The sequence below is a fragment of the Scyliorhinus canicula genome, chromosome 20 (genome assembly GCF_902713615.1).
Source record: "Scyliorhinus canicula chromosome 20, sScyCan1.1, whole genome shotgun sequence".
Lineage (NCBI taxonomy): Eukaryota > Metazoa > Chordata > Chondrichthyes > Carcharhiniformes > Scyliorhinidae > Scyliorhinus > Scyliorhinus canicula.
Genome location: NC_052165.1, coordinates 21,614,487 through 21,634,794, shown reverse-complemented (window position 1 = coordinate 21,634,794; position 20,308 = coordinate 21,614,487). Strand labels below are relative to the sequence as shown.

The window sequence follows — 20,308 nt, the reverse complement described above, 5'->3', positions numbered from 1 at the left end:
GCCCCTCCCCTCTGAAACTGCCCCTGAAACTAAGCCCCCCCCTCTTAAATTGAACACCCCCTCTTAAACTGAACCCGCTCCTTCCATAACTGACCCCTCTTCCTCCCTCCCGAACTCACCTCCCTCCCAGACGCCACCACCCCCCCCCCCCCTTCCCCCCCACTCGCTGACCACACACATCCTCTCACGGGGTCCAACTGCCCCACCCACCCCTCAAATTCCCTAAACTGTACAATTGATCTCTCTCCTGCAAACTTTAAACTTCTCCTTCAGGGAAGTAAATAGAGGGAATTTCTGACTTCTCTGCACCCGTTAGTCCACGATGATCCTGTCAGCGATGCGCTCCGCTGCTCCTGTCTCACCCAGCCCGAGTGAGGAAGGTTGGACGAGACAGGGGCTTTGGAATTACAGCATATGCAAGTCTGGCGAAAGTGGCAATCTGATGGAGATTGCTATTCTGCGGGAGTTACGGGTATTATAGTGTGGCTCACAGGCATGCGGCTGAAACCCTCCAGAATCAACGGCTGTGAGACAATCAAACAACTAATCAACTCTATGATGAGCTACTGACAATTCTGTGTGCACCGTTGATGGAACCATCAATTCACCAGACACGTGCTTTCCGATATGAACAGTGGTTTTATTCTACTTACTACAGAGCCAGCCTGTTACCCGTTGATGAACTCTCGGTGAACTGCAGGCTGACTCTGGACAAGGGTATTTATACAGCAGCACAAGGGGGAGGAGTCATGGGCGGAGCCAAGGGTGGAGCCCTGTACAAACTCCTGAGCATTCCCAGAGCTACTCCGCCTAGTGGTCGGATAACGCTACAGCGCTTACAAAGATACAGTGTGAATTACCAAGCTACATTCACCACATTCACCCCCTGCAGAAAAATCAAGTCCGGCGGAGGTGCTGGTCTACAAAGTCAGTCTGTCCGGTGGTCGAACTGTCCGCTGTGATCTGCGGAGCACCGGGGTTGCAGCCTCTTGCGGTGGCTGGATGGGTGTTGTGTGCTGGGGTACGATGGCGGACTCCAGGGAGGGTTGTATCCGAGCTTCATACTCTCCTGGTTCGAACGGGGTCTGGGGGCGCTGGCCGGCGCGGGTGCGCGGAACTGGTGGAGCGAGCTCGTGGGCTCGGGTGCGCGAGGGGGCAGCTGCATGGGGTGTAGGGTGAGGGGTCCTTCTGTGGGGGCAGAGGGGGCGCTGGATCCGGCGGGTGCCAGATCCCGTTCCCCCTGGGCTTGTAGCTGGTAGTCCTGCTCGAGGCAATGCCCTTGACGAGCAGCTACTGTCGCAGCTCGTCGCTCATGAAGGACGAACTCCGGTCGCTGTGTACGTAGCTGGGGAAACCAAACAGGGTGAAGATGCTATGCAGGGCCCTAATGACTGTGTGGGAGGTCATGTTGGGGCACGGGATAGCAAATGGGAAACGGGAGAACTCATCTACGACGTTTAGAAAGTAAACGTTCTTGTTAGTTAAGGGGAAAGGCCCTTTGAAATCAATCGCGAGGCGTTCAAAGGGCCTAGAAGCCTTGACCAGGTGGGCCCTGTCTGGTCTATAGAAGTGCGGTTTGCACTCCACACAGATCGGGCAGTCCCTGGTGCCCGCTTTTGCCTCCTCGTTGGGGAAAGGCAGGTTTCGGGCTCTGATGTAGTGGGCGAGCCGGATGACCCCCGGGTGGCAGAGGTCATTGTGGATGACTTCCGATCGGTCAATCTGCGCGCTGGCGCAAGTCCTGCGGGATAGGGCATCCGGAGGCTCGTTGAGCTTCCAGGGTCGATACTTAATATCGTAACTGTAGGTGGAGAGTTTGTTCCCCCAATCTCAGAATTTTGTCGTTTTTAATTTTGCCCCTTTGCGAGTTGTCAAACATGAAGGCAACCGATCTTTGGTCGGTGATGAGGGTGAACCTCCTACCTGCGAGGTAGTGCCTCCAGTAACGAATAGCCTCCACAATGGCTTGTGCTTCTTTCTCGACTGAGTGTCGGAGTTCTGAAGCGGAGAGGGTACGGGAGAAAAATGCGACTGGTCTCCCTGCCTGATTTAGTGTGGCTGCTAGAGCTACCTCTGAGGCGTTGTTCTCAACCTGGAATGGAGTGGATTCATCCACCGCCCGCATGACCGCTTTGGCGATGTCCTCCTTGATGCAGTCGAAGGCCTGGCGTGCCTCGGCTGACAGGGGAAATCGTGTGGCCCTAAAGAGTGGGCGGGCTTTGTCCGCATATTGAGGGGCCCACTGTGCATAGTAGGAGAAGAAGCCCAAGCACCGTTTGAGGGCCTTGGGGCAATGGGGGAGGGGTAGTTCTACGGTCCGGGTCCGGGTCTGGGCCCAGGACTCCGTTTTCCACGACATAGCCGAGGATGGCTAGTCTGGTTGTGCGGAAAACGCATTTCTCCTTGTTATACGTGAGATTCAGTTTCTGTGCCGTCTGGAGAAAACGGTGGAGGTTGGCGTCGTGGTCCTGCTGGCCATAGCCGCAGATGGTGACATTGTCCAAGTACGGAAACGTGGCCCGCAGCCCGTACTGGTCCACCATTCTGTCCGTTGCTCGTTGGAACACCGAGACCCCATTAGTGACGCCGAAAGGGACCCGGAGGAAATGGAAGAGGCGGCCATCGACCTCGAATACCGTGTAGTGGCGTCCTCTGGGCGGATTGGGAGCTGCTGGTATGCAGACTTCAGATCCACCGTGGAAAAGAGCCGGTACTGGGCGATCTGGTTTACCATGTCTGCAATCCTGGGGAGGGGATACGCGTCAAGGAGCGTAAATCTATTTATGGTCTGACTATAGTCGACAGCCATGCGGAATTTTTCCCCGGTCTTAACAACCACCACCATAGCTCTCCAGGGACTATTGCTGGCCTCTATAATCGCCTCACTGAGAAGCCTGTTCTGATAAATACCCTGTCCTGCAGGCTGTATCGACTGCTACGAGTGGCTATGGGTTCACAGTCTTTTGTGCGATTGGCGAAGAGAGGAGGGGCGGGGGGGGGGGGGGGATTCCCAGCGTAGCATGGCTGCAGATAGTGAGTGGGGGCAGGGGCCCGCCGAAGGTGAGGGTGAGGCTCTTAAGGTTACATTGAAAGTCTAGGCCTAATAAGAGTGGCGCGCAGAGGGCGGGCAAAACGTAGAGTTGGAATTTTGAGTAGCTAGTGCCTCGGATTGTGAGTGTCGCGGCGGTGCGCCCCTGGATCTGGACCGAATGGAAGCCTGAAGCGAGCAAGATAGTTTGCCGCACGGGGAAAACGGGGAGCGAACAGCGTCTTACCAGGTCTGGATGTATGAAGCTCTCAGTGCTCCCGGAGTCGAAGAGGCATGGCGTTTTGTACCCGTTGATTTGGACCTCTGCCATCGAATTTCGCAGATGCTTCGGGCGTGATTGGTCCAGAGTGACTGCGCTGAGTTGCGGGTAGTCGGCGGCTCGATCAGCTGTGCTGGAGTGGCCCAGTGATGACTGCCCTCTGAGTTCGTAGTCGTACTCTTCCGATGAGTTGTCCGAGCATGGAGATGCAGGTCAGGCCCGTGGATCGCACGTGGCGGGCGGCGAGAAAGTTGCCGTCCAAGATGGCGGCCCCCATGAGTCGCACGTGGCCGGCCGCGTGGTGGAGGTTTGCCAAGATGGCGGCCCCCATGGATCGCACGTGGCAGGATGGGGCAGAGTCGGGGCATAGGCCGCAGCGTTTCGGGCCCCGCGGGCCTGGAGAGCGATGACTTTGTGCCGCTGGGGAGTTGGAAGCTGGGGCCCTTTTTGCGAGGCACACTCTTGCGTAGTGGCCTTTCCGCCTGCAGCTGCTGCAGGTCGTGTTGCGGGCCGGGCAGTGCTGCCGCGGGTGCTGGTTCTGGCCGCAGAAATGGCAGGGTGGAGCAGCATAGTGGCTGGCTGGAGCAGCATAGTGGCTGGCTGGGGCAGCATGGTGGTTGGGCGGCCGCGTCGCACCGGCCTGGGGGAGTCGCTGGTCGGGGGCCCATGATTGGGTCGCGGAGTCCGCGGGGAATGAGTTAAGGCTGCGGAAGGAGACCTCCATCGTGGTAGCAGCTTCCACAGTTGTTTCTAAGTCTTGGGCCCCATTTTCCAGCAGTCGTTGGCACACATAATTAGACCTGAGGCCCGCTACAAAAACATCGCGTACAGCAAGTTCTCTTGTGTTCAGCCACGGTAACTGCTTGATAGTTACAGTCATTTGATAAATTATTGAGTTCCCTTAAAAATTCGGCGAGTGATTCTGTAGGCCGCTGGCGGCGAGTCGTGAACACATGGCGTGCGTAAACTTCGTTAATGGGCCTTACATATATCTTATCGAGTACCGCTAGAGCGGCAGTATATGAACCGGCCGAGTTTAGTTGCGTAGAGATTCTGTGGCTCACCCTTGCGTGCAGTAGGCTTAATTTCTGTTCCTCTGTCGTTTCGGCTGTGCTCGCTTCTATCAGGTAGGCCTTAAAGCACCGCAGCCAGTGGGAGAAGATTTCTTTTGCCTCTGCATCCTGTGGGTCGAGTTCCAGGCGTCCAGGCTTGAGGGCCGATTCCATGATCGATCTTGACTGTTCTTAAGTAGAATAAATTGATGGAACCATCGATTCACCAGACACGTGCTTTCCGATATGAACAGTGGTTTTATTCTACTTACTACAGAGCCAGCCTGTTACCCGTTGATGAACTCTCGGTGAACTGCAGGCTGACTCGGGACAAGGGTATTTATACAGCAGCACAAGGGGGAGGAGTCGTGGGCGGAGCCAAGGGTGGAGCCCTGTACAAACTCCTGAGCATTCCCAGAGCTACTCCCCCTAGTGGTCGGATAACGCTACAGCGCTTACAAAGATACAGTGTGAATTATCAAGTTACATTCACCACAACCGTGTAGATCAAATCAGCCACTCATGCAAAACCAACACGGTTCCCAAGGGATCATTCTCATATCAGACCTCTTCAACATACCGTATGTACTAGTGACATCCACACCTCTACTAAGTCACAGCTCTTCACATTAGCTGATGATTTGGCACAGGCTTTCCATGCTAAAGAATTTCAGGTGATTAAACACTGTTCTTTGGAAGCCTACTTCAGAAATGGGAGACGTTGACCAAATACTATCAAGGCTGTTGTTTCAGCCTTCCACTTGAACAACTCAAAGGACAGGGTAGAACCTCAAGTCCAGTTTTATGGCCAACCACTCACCACAACCCAAGGCCAAAATAACCCGACATCACCCTTGACTGTCTGCTGACATACTGGCAACATCTCCTTAATGCTGGAGCTAAGGTCAAAATGAGAGTGAATCTCACACGGAAACTGGAGGGTACATTTGGGGCATTGCGCCAACACACTGTGTACTGCTTCATTTGTCCTGCGCGATCCAACAGCAAAGTATTGCTGCTCAACCTGGTTCAGGCATGTCACATAAACATGACATCTCAACCTCTGGGAAGTCACGAGAATTATCTCTGGAACCCTGAGACCAACACAGCTGAGTGGCTTCCACTGCTAGCACATATTGAACCTTTTGATTTCCGCAAGCAAAACATCCTCCTCAAAGAACACCACCAGCAGACAGCTGACGAAGCACTCCTACTGACACAGGACCTCAAAAAAACCCCAGGCACCTATCTGAAATCCCATAACCCCGACTGGAACATACTCAGAAACGGCCTATTTTGGGGTCGGCCAGTTCAGGTCAGGGCGGACCGGGCCAAGCTGGGTCAGGTGGTTTCTAAGGTTGCTCAGACCACGGGATAGGACAGGCGTTCCAAACCGATAATTTGTCAGCACACAAACACAGCAATGCGGCACCTAGCTGAACAAGCCGGTAATTTATTTTGCTCATCAAATAACAGTTAAATTCATGCATGGTTTTAAAAAATTTAAGTTTTTTCCAGTTTTCGGACATTGCCGGTTTTTGGATAACAGACACTGTGGGCGGGATTTGCAAACCCCCCCGGCGCCCCCGCCGTCCTCCGAATTTTCCGACCCCCCAAAAGTCGGCGAGGCGTGAATCGCGCCGCCCGCCTCGTAGAATGGCAGGGACCGGAGACGCACTATGGACCCCGGGGCTGCACGAATTCTCGCGGCAGGATGGGCTGAAGTCCCACCGGCGTGACCACGGGTAAATTAAACCACCTTATGTAACGGCGTCAACCAGTGCTAATGCTTGATGCCGGACACCATGGAGGTAGATCATGGCGTGGAGTGGCCACAGGAGAAGTGATGGCGTGGCCGCAGTCTGTGTTTGGAGGTGGGGGGGAGGGGGTGACAGGTGGGGGGTGGGGGGGGGGGGGGGGGAGGGAGGGCGAGTGCCGGGGAGGGCGGGTGCCGGGGAGAGGGCGGGTGCCAGGGAGGGGGGAGAGGGCGTGCCGGGGAGGGAGGGCGAGTGTCGGGGAGGGGGGAGAGGGTGAGTGCCGGGGAGAGGGCAAGTGCCGGGGAGAGGGCGAGTGCAGGGGAGGGCATGCCGGGGAGGGAGGGCGGATGTAGGGGAGGGGGGAGGGCATGCCGGGGAGGGAGGGCGAGTGCCCGGGGGAGGAGGGCGAGTGCTGGGGAGGGGGGGGGGGGGTGAGTGCCGGGGTGGAGGGAGAGGGTGAGTGCCGGGGAGGGGAGAGAGGGCGAGTGCTGGGGAGGGGGGAGAGGGCGAGTGCTGGGGAGGGGGGGGGAGAGGGTGAGTGCCGGGGAGGGGGGAGAGGACGTGCCGGGGAGAGAGGGTGAGTGCCGAGGAGGGGATGAGTGCCGGGAGGGGGGCGAGTGCCGGGGAAGGGGGGGGCGAGTGCTGGAGAAGGGGGGAGAGGGTGAGTGCCGGGGAGGGGGGAGAGTGTCGGGGAGGGGAGAGTGCTGGGGAGGGGGGAGAGGGTGAGTGCTGAGGAGGGGGAAGAGTGCTGGGGAGGGGGGAGAGGGAGTGTGCCGGGGTGAGGGGAGAGGACGAGGGAGGTCGTCCGCCTGGCCAGGTGCCAGCCTCCAACAGTTGTGCCCATGCAGCCCATGGCACCTGGCTGCCGGGGGGGGTGGGGAGTGGGGGGTACGGGCAATGATGACATGTCGTCGTTGAGCTGGGAAACCGTGGCACAGATCTGCCACCTGATGGCACACCTGGCACCGTGTGGCACTGGGGGGGGGGGGGGGGGGGGGGAGAGGACACCCTCTCGCCGTGTCCGTCACGGTGGCCCTGAACATTTATGCCACGGGGTAATTCCAGCGCGCCGAGTGGGGACCTGTCCGGCATCTCGCAGGCATCGGTGCACCGGTGCATCCGGGCAGTGACAGACTGAATGCAGACCGCTACATTCAGTTCCCTAAGGACCGGGCCAGCCAGGATGCCCGGGGAGCGGGCTTCACTGCCGTGGCCGGGTTTCCCATGGTCCAGGGCGCGATCGATGGGATGCATGTCGCCGTGCGGCCACTTGCAGATAACAGGGCCTTGTTTACCAGTAGGAGGGGAACCTATTCCATGAACATTCAGGTGGGGTGCGACCACCGCATGATGATCCTGCACGTCTGCGCCCGGTAACAGGGAAGTGTACATGACTCATATGTATTGGCGCAGTCTTACATCCCTCCTATATGGATGGAAAATTTTCAGACTGGAGACCAGTTACCAGCGGTGTACCGCAGGGATCAGTGCTGGGTCCTCTGCTATTTGTGATTTTTATCAATGACTTGGAGGAGGGGGCTGAAGGGTGGGTCAGTAAATTTGCTGATGACACCAAGATTGGTGGAGTAGTGGATGAGGTGGAGGGCTGTTTTAGGCTGCAAAGAGACAATGATAAGGATGCAGAGCTGGGCTGAAAAATGGCAGATGGAGTTTAACCCTGATAAGTGCGAGGTGATTCATTTTGGTAGAAAAAATTTAAATGCGGATTACAGGGTCAACAGCAGGGATCTGAGGAACTTGGAGGAACAGAGAGATCTTGGGGTTCATGTCCACAGATCTCTGAAGGTTGCCACTCAAGTGGATAGAGCCGTGAAGAAGGTTTATAATGTGTCAGCGTTTATTAACAGGGGGCTTGAGTTGAAGAGCCGCGGGGCTATGCTGCAACTATACATGACTCTGGTGAGACCACATTTGGAGTATTGTGTGCAGTTCTGGTCACCTCATTATCGGAAGGATGTGGAAGCATTGGAAAGGGTGCAAAGGAAATTTACCAGGATGCTGCCTGGTTTGCAGGATAGGTCTTATGAGGAAAGGTTGAGGGAGCTAGGGCTTTTCTTTGGAGCGGAGGAGGATGAGAGGCGACTTAATAGAGGTTTATAAGAGGATGAGGGGGATAGATAGAGTGGATGTTCAGAGACTATTTCCTCGGGTGGATGTAGCTGTTACAAGGGGGCATAACTATAAGATTTTGGGTGGGAGATATAAGAGGGATAGGTAGGTTCTTTACTCAGAGAGTGGTTAGGGTGTGGAATGGACTGCCTGCTGTGGACACTTTAGGAACTTTCAAGCGGTTATTGGATAGGCACATGGAGCACTCCAGAATGACAGGGAGTGGGATAGCTTGATCTTGGTTTTGGACAATGCTCAGCACAACATTGAGGGCCGAAGGGCCTGTTCTGTGCTGTACTGTTCTATGTCTATGTTCTACACCCCCGCACGCTTCGGACAGAGCACAAAGACAGATTAGTATGTGTGAAAATGATTTTAATGACAAACAGTCCATACACGTGCCTATAACTCGCACCCCTATAACTCGCCTGTGCCCTGCACCTGTGCCAACTTACTCAGTCATGATGTGGAGATGCCGGCGTTGGACTGGGGTGAGCACAGTAAGAAGTCTTACAACACCAGGTTAAAGTCCAACAGGTTTGTTTCAAACACGAGCTTTCGGAGCACGGCTCCTTCTTCAGGTGAATGGAAAGGCTTGTTCCAGAAATGTTTATATAGACACAGTCAGAGATGCCCCGGAATGCGAGCACCTGCAGGCAATCAAATCATCAAAGATGCAGAGAGAGAGGTAACTCCAGGTTAAAGAGGTGTGAATTGTCCCAAGCCAGTTCAGTCGGTAGGCCTCTGCAAGTCCAGGCTTGTTGGTGGGGGCCGAATGTAATGCGACATGAATCCCAGATCCCGGTTGAGTCCGCATTCATGCGTGCGGAACTTAGCTATAAGTTTTTGCTCAGCAATTTTGCGTTGTCGCGTCTCCTGAAGACCTCCTTGTAGAATGCTGACCCGGAGATCAGAGGCTGAATGTCCTTGACTGCTGAAGTCCTTGACTTCACTTCAGCAGTCAAGGACATTCAGCCTCTGATCTCCGGGTCAGCATTCTACAAGGAGGCCTTCAGGAGACGCGACAACGCAAAATTGCTGAGCAAAAACTTATAGCTAAGTTCCGCACGCATGAATGCGGACTCAACCGGGATCTGGGATTCATGTCGCATTACATTCGGCCCCCACCAACAAGCCTGGACTTGCAGAGGCCTACCGACTGAACTGGCTTGGGACAATTCACACCTCTTTAACCTGGAGTTACCTCTCTCTCTGCATCTTTGATGATTTGAGTGCCTGCAGGTGCTCGCATTCCGGGGCATCTCTGACTGTGTCTATATAAACATTTCTGGAACAAGCCTTTCCATTCACCTGAAGAAGGAACCGTGCTCCGAAAGCTCGTGTTTGAAACAAACCTGTTGGACTTTAACCTGGTGTTGTAAGACTTCTTACTGAACTTACTCAGTGTGTAATTGTTTGGCCTTACGGGCCATTTGACTACGTCTAGGTGGTTCCCCAAACGGTACAGCAGAACTGGGGGTGGACTCCTGTGATTCCTGCCCTGTGACACGGGATCACTTTGGCGGCCGTTTCCTGGGGCTGCCCGGCCTAGATGGGCCAGGCTGCGGCTCCGGCGACTGGGATGGCGAGCTGCCAGCCTGTCCTGCCCGTTGCCCACCAGATGCACCTGGGACGGAAGGGGGGAGGAGTCCGAGGTGCCGCGGTGTTCCGGGACCTCCCCTACAGGGGGACCCAGGACAGGCCCCAGCACCCCCTCCTCCCTCGGGGTGCCCGATGGCCCCTGGGCCTCTACATGGGTCGGGGGCACGAACAGACCGGCCATCCAACGCCCCCCCCGACACCTTGCCAGTCCTGGAGGCCCGCCCTAGTATCGACAAGGGTCTGCAAGTTTGCAGCCATGGAGCTCAGGGAGTTGGCCATCCCTGTCAGTGTCTGGGCGACGCTGGACAGCACATGGGCAATGGCGCCGATGCCCTCAGCGATGGCCTGCTGAGACCGGGCCACTGCCTGCAGAGACTGGGCCATGGCCTGCTGAGACAGGGCCATGCCGTTGAGCGCCTCTGCCATCTACCGCTGGCTCTGGCTCATGGCTTCCTGTGAGAGGGCAGCCATGTCCTGGGACACAGACGCCGCCTGCACGGAAAGCCCCAGGCCTTGCATACTGCTCCCCATGTCTGGCACTGTCGCACCCATTGCCTTCACTGCGGACGCCACCCGTGCGGTTTCGGACTGGGTGGCACGCATGTCTGGCACCACTCCAAGCTCCTGGACGCGGGTGCACTCCTCCACCTGCGTCTGGAGACCGCCACAAGCCGGACGTCACCCCCTTCGATCGTCCCTGGTTTGGTGACTGCATCGGGTCTATGGGTGGGTGTGGTAACTCCAGGAACCCGGGACTCGTCTGGGCGGCAGATGTTTGCTTGTGCCAGGATGCCCTCCAACCTCCCGGCCCCTCTGCTGCTCCTACCCACCTGCTGTACCGGTACGGCAGTGTTGTGCGCACCAGTGAGTGTACCAGAAGCCTCATCACTAAAATGCCCAACCGAGGTGAGTGTCTCTGCGATGGTGGAGGGTGTTGGAGATAGCAGTGGTGTTGTGTCATGAGCATCGTCCGACCCAGAATCCATGGTCCCCTGAGATGGCGATTCGTGTCCACCCGTCCGCTGTGTGTCACTGTCCTGTCTTTCGATGTCATGTGTGTCCATGTCCCAGGTAGGGGTGTCCTGGGTAGTGTCCCGGGTAGGGCTGTCCTGGGCAGGTGTGCCCTGGGTAGGGCTGTCCTGTGTACAGGTGTCCTGGGTCGTGGTGTCCTGGGTCGTGGTGTCCTGGGTCGTGGTGTCCTGGGTCGTGGTGTCCTGGGTCGTGGTGTCCTGGGTCGTGGTGTCCTGGGTCCTGGTCGTGGTGTCCTGGGTCGTGGTGTCCTGGGTCGTGGTGTCCTGGGTCGTGGTGTCCTGGGTCGTGGTGTCCTGGGTCGTGGTGTCCTGGGTCGTGGTGTCCTGGGTCGTGGTGTCCTGGGTCGTGGTGTCCTGGGTCGTGGTGTCCTGGGTCGTGGTGTCCTGGGTCGTGGTGTCCTGGGTCGTGGTGTCCTGGGTCGTGGTGTCCTGGGTCGTGGTGTCCTGGGTCGTGGTGTCCTGGGTCGTGGTGTCCTGGGTCGTGGTGTCCTGGGTCGTGGTGTCCTGGGTCGTGGTGTCCTGGGTCGTGGTGTCCTGGGTCGTGGTGTCCTGGGTCGTGGTGTCCTGGGTCGTGGTGTCCTGGGTCGTGGTGTCCTGGGTCGTGGTGTCCTGGGTCGTGGTGTCCTGGGTCGTGGTGTCCTGGGTCGTGGTGTCCTGGGTCGTGGTGTCCTGGGTCGTGGTGTCCTGGGTCGTGGTGTGCTGGGTCGTGGTGTCCTGGGTCGTGGTGTCCTGGGTCGTGGTGTCCTGGGTCGTGGTGTCCTGGGTCGTGGTGTCCTGGGTCGTGGTGTCCTGGGTCGTGGTGTCCTGGGTCGTGGTGTCCTGGGTCGTGGTGTCCTGGGTCGTGGTGTCCTGGGTCGTGGTGTCCTGGGTCGTGGTGTCCTGGGTCGTGGTGTCCTGGGTCGTGGTGTCCTGGGTCGTGGTGTCCTGGGTCGTGGTGTCCTGGGTCGTGGTGTCCTGGGTCGTGGTGTCCTGGGTCGTGGTGTCCTGGGTCGTGGTGTCCTGGGTCGTGGTGTCCTGGGTCGTGGTGTCCTGGGTCGTGGTGTCCTGGGTCGTGGTGTCCTGGGTCGTGGTGTCCTGGGTCGTGGTGTCCTGGGTCGTGGTGTCCTGGGTCGTGGTGTCCTGGGTCGTGGTGTCCTGGGTCGTGGTGTCCTGGGTCGTGGTGTCCTGGGTCGTGGTGTCCTGGGTCGTGGTGTCCTGGGTCGTGGTGTCCTGGGTCGTGGTGTCCTGGGTCGTGGTGTCCTGGGTCGTGGTGTCCTGGGTCGTGGTGTCCTGGGTCGTGGTGTCCTGGGTCGTGGTGTCCTGGGTTGTGGTGTCCTGGGTCGTGGTGTCCTGGGTCGTGGTGTCCTGGGTCGTGGTGTCCTGGGTCGTGGTGTCCTGGGTCGTGGTGTCCTGGGTCGTGGTGTCCTGGGTCGTGGTGTCCTGGGTCGTGGTGTCCTGGGTCGTGGTGTCCTGGGTCGTGGTGTCCTGGGTCGTGGTGTCCTGGGTCGTGGTGTCCTGGGTCGTGGTGTCCTGGGTCGTGGTGTCCTGGGTCGTGGTGTCCTGGGTCGTGGTGTCCTGGGTCGTGGTGTCCTGGGTCGTGGTGTCCTGGGTCGTGGTGTCCTGGGTCGTGGTGTCCTGGGTCGTGGTGTCCTGGGTCGTGGTGTCCTGGGTCGTGGTGTCCTGGGTAGTGGTGTCCTGGGTAGTGGTGTCCTGGGTAGTGGTGTCCTGGGTAGTGGTGTCCTGGGTAGTGGTGTCCTGGGTAGTGGTGGCCTGGGTAGTGGTGGCCTGGGTAGTGGTGTCCTGGGTAGTGGTGTCCTGGGTAGTGGTGTCCTGGGTAGGGTTGTCCTGGGTAGTGTTGTCCTGGGTAGGGTTGTCCTGGGTAGGGTTGTCCTGGGTAGTGGTGTCCTGGGTAGTGGTGTCCTGGGTAGGGTTGTCCTGGGTAGTGTTGTCCTGGATAGGGTTGTCCTGGGTAGGGTTGTCCTGGGTAGGGTGGTCCTGGGTAGGGTTGTCCTGCGTAGTGGTGTCCTGGATAGTGGTGTCCTGGATAGTGGTGTCCTGGATAGCGGTGTCCTGGATAGGGTTGTCCTGGATAGGGTTGTCCTGGATAGGGTTGTCCTGGATAGGGTTGTCCTGGATAGTGTTGTCCTGGATAGTGTTGTCCTGGATAGTGTTGTCCTGGGTAGGGTTGTCCTGGGTAGGGCTGTCCTGGGTAGGGCTGTCCTGGGTAGGGTTGTCCTGGGTAGGGTTGTCCTGGGTAGGGTTGTCCTGGGTAGGGTTGTCCTGGGTAGGGTTGTCCTGGGTAGGGTTGTCCTGGGTAGGGTTGTCCTGGGTAGGGTTGTCCTGGGTAGGGTTGTCCTGGGTAGGGTTGTCCTGGGTAGGGTTGTCCTGGGTAGGGTTGTCCTGGGTAGGGTTGTCCTGGGTAGGGTTGTCCTGGGTAGGGTTGTCCTGGGTAGGGTTGTCCTGGGTAGGGTTGTCCTGGGTAGGGTTGTCCTGGGTAGGGTTGTCCTGCGTAGTGGTGTCCTGGCACAGCTGCGACTGGGGCCTGTGGCTTCTCCCCTCATCGCTGGGTGTAACATGCCTGCGTCGCTGCACTCGCACAAGTTGGCTCCGTGTTGCTCCGGGCCTGCCCCTGTCTCGTGGCCACCCTGGGCGTCCTGTGGGCGGTTGGCATCCGCGGGAATGGGTGCCTTGACGTTTGGTCCTGCAATACACAAAACAGCATACATGGTTGGACACGCAGGCGGTGATCGAGGAAATGGGGGAGAGGGGGGATATGGGGGATATTGGGGGACGGGCCGTGGGGGGTCTCACTTGGTTGTGCGCCCCCGACCTCTGCGGCAACCTCGGGTCCGCCTGCCAGTTCCAGGGCCCTCTCCTCATGAACGCTGAGTGGTCTCTCATCAGGTGGGCCCCCTCCGGTCCTCTCATGCTCCCTGTTGTTGTGTGCGTGCTTCTCCTGTGCGGGGGCGGGCGGGTGGGTGGCAGGGATAAAGGGCAACAGTGTTAGCCAGTGATATACATGCAGGCCAGCAGTTGTGCGTATATTGCATAGGTACACAGCACGTTAGGGTTAGGGTTGGTTGCACCTTGGGGTGTGCCGCACATCGGAGGGGGGATGGGTGGGTACTCACCCTGGCTGCCCTGACGAGGTCATTCACCTTGTGGCATTGTGCACCTGTCGGTGGTGTTACAGCCATAGCGCTGACGGCCTCTGCCACCTCCCTCCACAGGCATCAGCTGAGCGTGGGGCAACCCTGCGGCCGTGTCCGGGGTACAGGGCCTCCCTACTCTGCTCTCCTGCGTCCAGGAGCACCTCGATGTCGCGCTCTTGGAACCTTGGGGCTGCGCGGTGGGCAGCCATCTTGTCAGATCTTGGGGATGGGGGGGGAGGGGGGGAGGTTGAACGGCGTCTTTTGTGCTGTAACGCCGCACATCTGCGGCGGGTGGCTCCGTCACGAATGGCATCACGCCACTACTAACCCATTCTAGGCTGAAGAATTTGCACCGTTGGGGGGGGGGGGGGGGGGGGGGGGGGCCGACGCCAGAGTAATCCGCACCGTTTTTGCCGCCGGGTCCCGGCCATCGTGCCGATTATCAGAGAATCCCGCCCTGTATCCTTATATAGATGATCTCTGAATAATATTGACATTTTCGCACAAATCCGTAAGTGACAAAAGTGTATGTACCTTTTACATCATTCTCACTGTGAACAATGATTTTAATAAAATATTATGCAAAAGACAATGCAGCATAAATGTGTCTCACCGGCAGTGCATAAAACTAAGTCACATCGATTGTTTGCTAAATGCAATAGAACAAAATATTTGGTGATCCATGCAACATGACCCATTTTGCATTACGGTAAAGGCTAAGTTATAACACATTGGGTGCGATCTAACCAAATGGAAAGAGAACCTTGTGCGTTCAGCTGGGTGTTTCCCGAGCTGCTATCTATTGGGATTTTGTTGCAATTCGGGGAACATGCAGCGAGGCCACATTTTGTCCCGTTTCTGTTTCCTGCACGAGGAACTCTGCGTGCTGGAACTCCGCAGTGCAGGAAGAGATCGGGACGTCATTTTTAAATGGTGTCCTGATCTCCCAAACTAACATGACTCTGGAACCTCCCAAAAGCCCCAACTCACTTATAAGGGGATCATCGTGCTCCCTTGCACCCCACCTCACACGAATTGGGCACTTCCAGGCCCGATCTCTGACACTGGACATTGCCAGGCAGGCACCTAGGCACTTTGGCAGTGTCAGGCTTACACCCAGGTGGCACCAGTGCCAAGGTGCACTCTGCCCAATCCCATGGGAGAGCCCCCACGTGCTGTTCCATCTGATCCTTGTTTGTGGGGTCCAGCACTGAATGGCACTCGCCCGAGGTCTCCAAGGCGGAGGGGTTAGATCCCAGGGCCTCGGCAGGTCAGGTGAGCGCATATTAGGGTCAGACTCACTGTCTCGCTCTTTTATGCAGTTTTGCCAGATAGCTCATCCCACTCACAATGGGCGGGATTCAGATTGTGATGTCTCGTGAGGTCGCGTTAGATCTCGCGAGGCGTGGCAAGCCGGGTGGATCCCGGAAGAGGGGTATCCCGGCATGTACTGGCTATGCCGCCATTCGGGTGCAATACGGCCGGTAGATCACACCAATTATTTCTCTAACAAGGACTGAAACTAATAAACATTTGACCTAAAACCTGCCTCAAAATATTGGTACTACAACTCGTAGTTTCTTTTACCTCTGAAATATTCCACACGATTGCATATCTTTTTCTTTGGCTTCACAGGAGAATATTTATTTTTCTTATTCTTGAACAAGGCAAGTCGCACCACTGGATCTAGAGCAAGGACAGGAGAAAAACATCAGATTTACAACTTCAACCTGACTGAATAATTCTTATGGCAGGAAACTAACAAGTTGCTGAAAGCTCACAAGTACCAGATGGTCCATTTAATTTATAATGGATCCACTGAAGTTGACATTGTTCCAAATTACAGCTACAAAGAACAATTAAAAGGGATCTGAATTCCAACACAACTTCCAGCATATAATCTCAAGGGCAGACTGCAACACATTTTATTATTTTAAACAGTGACAAACATTGTTCTCTTTTCACATCCTATCTCTTACAAAACTGTCACGTACTCCATCACTCCTTTCTTCAATTCACAGGCCACACTTTGTTTAAATTCATCATCTTCCCAACTTCATTTCATATTGCTCCAAGAAGTGGGGTTGGCACTTTAAATAGCATAACGAGATTCCCCATTTGAGATGTAACTGTGACAGTTAGATCAACTGAACCGGGAGGAACTAGGTAGCTAAACCAAGACAAGTACTGATTCTTCACTTGCCTGTTGGATCCACCTTGCCTCCCTGGGTAACCACCCATCCACAATCAAGCATGCCCCCATTGCCACCTTCCCCCCATCTGATCTCGCCCTGCCCTACCAGATTTGGCATCCAGCCTTCACTCCCCAGACCTCTGACTTTCCTGCACCACATTCCCAACTCCGGGCATTCACTGTCCCATTCTCCTCCCCTTGCCAAGGCCTACGATCCATCAGCACAAGGTCTTTAATCTCCAACCTCCCACATTCTCCCACTATTTCCCACCACCACTCCAGTCCAATCTTCCATAAAGTGTCCTGGGGTTTGATCATCCACCCTCACCCCTTTTCTCTTTACTCGAGGAGGATGTTCCTGCCATAGACCTCAGGGAAGAAAATCTCTCCTGAGAATGTATCACCATGTAAATCCATCTCTCTCAAACACCAGAACAGGCATTGGCACTCTGCATGGATTAGTTAGTGAGGTAAAAGATTTGTATGAGAAAACATAGAAACTAGGAGCAGGAGTAGGTCATTCAGCCCTTCGAGCCTACTCTGCCAATCAGTATGGCTGATCTTCGATCTCATTGCTATATTCCCACTTTCTCTCCATACCCTTTGATGCCATTAAAATCTAAAAAAAAATCCATCTCCTTATGGAATACATTCAATGACTTGGCCTCCACAGCCTTCTGTGGTGGAGAATTCCATAGCTTCACGGCCCTTTGAGTGAAGAAATCTTTTCTCATCTCAGTCCTAAATGGTTTATGCTATATCCTGTCCCCTAGTTCTAGATTTCACAACCAGGGAAAACAGCCACCCTGCAACTAGTCCAGCCCAGTTAGAATTTTACACATTTCAATCAGATCTCCACTCACCCTTCCAAACTCCAGTGAATACAGGCCCAGTTAAACCAATCTCTTCTCATCGGACAGTCCCGCCAACCCCAGTATCAGCCTAGTGAACCTCCTCTGCACTCTCTCTGTAGCAGAAATATCCTTTATTACGTAGGGAGACTAAAACTGCATGCAATACTCAAGATGTGGTTTCACCAAGACCCAAAATAACTGCAGTAAGACATCCCTACTTGTGAACTCAAGTCCTCTTGTAATGAAGGTTCCGGGGTTTAGGTGTTTTAGTAAGCTCAGAGAAGGGGGCAAAAGAGGGGGAGGTGTGGCGCTGCTAGTCAAGGACAGTATTACGGTGGCGGATAGGATGCTAGATGGGGACTCTTCTTCCGAGGTAGTATGGGCTGAGGTTAGAAACAGGAAAGGAGAGGTCACCCTGTTGGGAGTTTTCTATAGGCCACCTAATAGTTCTAGGGATGTAGAGGAAAGGATGGCGAAGATGATTCTGGAAAAGAGCGAAAGTAACAGGGTAGTTGTTATGGGAGACTTTAACTTTCCAAATATTGACTGGAAAATATATAGTTTGAGTACATTAGATGGGTCGTTCTTTGTACAATGTGTGCAGGAGGGTTTCCTGACACAATATGTTGACAGGCCAACAAGAGGCGAGGCCACATTGGATTTGGTTTTGGGTAATGAACCAGGCCAGGTGTTAGATCTGAAGGTAGGTGAGCACTTTGGAAACAGTGACCACAATTCGGTGACCTTTACGTTAGTGATGGAAAGGGATAAGTATACCCCGCAGGGCAAGAGTTATAGCTGGGGGAAGGGCAATTATGATGCCATTAGACATGACTTAGGATGTGTAGGTTGGAGAAGTAGGCTGCAAGGGTTGGGCACACTGGATATGTGGAGCTTGTTCAAGGAACAGCTATTGCATGTTCTTGATAAGTACGTACCAGTCAGGCAGGGAGGAAGAGGTCGAGCGAGGGAACCGTGGTTTACCAAAGAAGTGGAATCTCTTGTTAAGAGGAAGAAGGAGGCCCATGTGAAGATGAGGCGTGAAGTTTCAGTTGGGGCGCTTGATAGTTACAAGGAAGCGAGGAAGGATCTAAAGAGAGAACTAAGACGAGCAAGGAGGGGACATGAGAAGTCTTTGGCAGGTAGGATCAAGGAAAACCCAAAAGCTTTCTATAGGTATGTCAGGAATAAAAGAATGACTAGGGTAAGAGTAGGGCCAGTCAAGGACAGTGGTGGGAAGTTGTGTGTGGAGGCTGAGGAGATAAGCGAGATACTAAATGAATACTTTTCGTCAGTATTCACTCAGGAAAAAGATAGTGTTGTGGAGGAGAATGCTGAGACCCAGGCTATTAGAATAGATGGCATTGAGGTGCGTAGGGAAGAAGTGTTGGCAATTCTGGACAAGGTGAAAATAGATAAGTCCCCGGGGCCTGATGGGATTTATCCTAGGATTCTCTGGGAAGCCAGGGAAGAGATTGCTGAGCCTTTGGCTTTGATTTTTATGTCATCATTGGCTACAGGAATAGTGCCAGAGGACTGGAGGATAGCAAATGTGGTCCCTTTGTTCAAGAAGGGGAGTAGAGATAACCCCGGTAACTATAGGCCGGTGAGCCTCACGTCTGTTGTGGGTAAAGTCTTGGAGAGGATTATAAGAGATACGATTTATAATCATCTAGATAGGAATAATATGATTAGGGATAGTCAGCATGGTTTTGTGAAGGGTAGGTCATGCCTCACAAACCTTATCGAGTTCTTTGAGAAGGTGACTGAACAGGTAGACGAGGGTAGAGCAGTTGATGTGGTGTATATGGATTTCAGTAAAGCGTTGGATAAGGCTCCCCACGGTCGTCTATTGCAGAAAATACGGAGGCTGGGGATTGAGGGTGATTTAGAGATGTGGATCAGAAATTGGCTAGTTGAAAGAAGACAGAGGATGGTGGTTGATGGGAAATGTTCAGAATGGAGTTCAGTTACGAGTGGCGTACCACAAGGATCTGTTCTGGGGCCGTTGCTGTTTGTCATTTTTATAAATGACCTAGAGGAGGGCACAGAAGGTTGGGTGAGTAAATTTGCAGACAACACTAAAGTCGGTGGAGTTGTAGACAGTGTGGAAGGATGTTGCAGGTTACAGAGGGACATAGATAAGCTGCAGAGCTGGGCTGAGAGGTGGCAAATGGAGTTTAATGTAGAGAAGTGTGAGGTGATTCACTTTGGAAAGAATAACAGGAATGCGGAATATTTGGCTAATGGTAAAATTCTTAGCAGTGTGGATGAGCAGAGGGATCTCGGTGTCCATGTACATAGATCCCTGAAAGTTGCCACCCAGGTTGATAGGGTTGTGAAGAAGGCCTATGGTGTGTTGGCCTTTATTGGTAGAGGGATTGAGTTCCGGAGCCATGAGGTCATGTTGCAGCTGTACAAAACTCTGGTACGGCCGCATTTGGAGTATTGCGTACAGTTCTGGTTGCCTCATTATAGGAAGGACGTGGAAGCTTTGGAACGGGTGCAGAGGAGATTTACCAGGATGTTGCCTGGTATGGAGGGAAAATCTTATGAGGAAAGGCTGATGGACTTGAGGTTGTTTTCGTTAGAGAGAAGAAGGTTAAGAGGTGACTTAATAGAGGCATACAAAATGATCAGAGGGTTAGATAGGGTGGACAGTGAGAGCCTTCTCCCGCGGATGGAGGTGGCTAGCACGAGGGGACATAGCCTTAAATTGAGGGGTAATAGATATAGGACAGACGTCAGAGGTAGGTTTTTACGCAAAGAGTGGTGAGGCCGTGGAATGCCCTACCTGCAACAGTAGTGAACTCGCCAACATTGAGGGCACTTAAAAGTTTATTGGATAAGCATATGGATGATAATGGCATAGTGTAGGTTAGATGGCCTTTAGTTTTTGACTTCCCATGTCGGTGCAACATCGTGGGCCGAAGGGCCTGTACTGCGCTGTATCGTTCTATGTTCTATGTTCTAAGGCTAACATACCACTTGCCTTCCTAATTGCTCGCTGCAGCTCCACTTTAATTGACTGGTGTACAAGGGAACCCAGATCCCTTTGTACATCCACACTTCTGTTTATATCACCATTCAAAAAAATACTCTTCGTCTGTTTTTCACACCGAAGTGCATAACTTCACATTTAGCCATGTTGTACCCCATCTGCCATGTATTTGACCACTCACTGAAATTGTCTAAATTACCCTGAAGCCTCCTTGCATACTCCTCACAACTCCGCCCAGTTTTGTATTA

General features: G+C 54.5%; 1 protein-coding gene across 4 annotated transcripts in view; it reads right to left on the bottom strand.

Annotated features, from left to right (window-relative positions):
* The window catches only part of lrriq1 (leucine-rich repeats and IQ motif containing 1), a 281,000-nt gene that overhangs the window by 41,030 nt on the left and 219,662 nt on the right, over positions 1 to 20,308 (bottom strand). For all 4 annotated transcript variants that reach the window (XM_038780687.1, XM_038780683.1, XM_038780684.1 and 1 more), the window contains exon 23: positions 15,599 to 15,697. In XM_038780687.1, the coding sequence (XP_038636615.1) occupies positions 15,599 to 15,697 (99 nt within the window). The remainder of the gene's footprint in view (positions 1 to 15,598; positions 15,698 to 20,308) is intronic.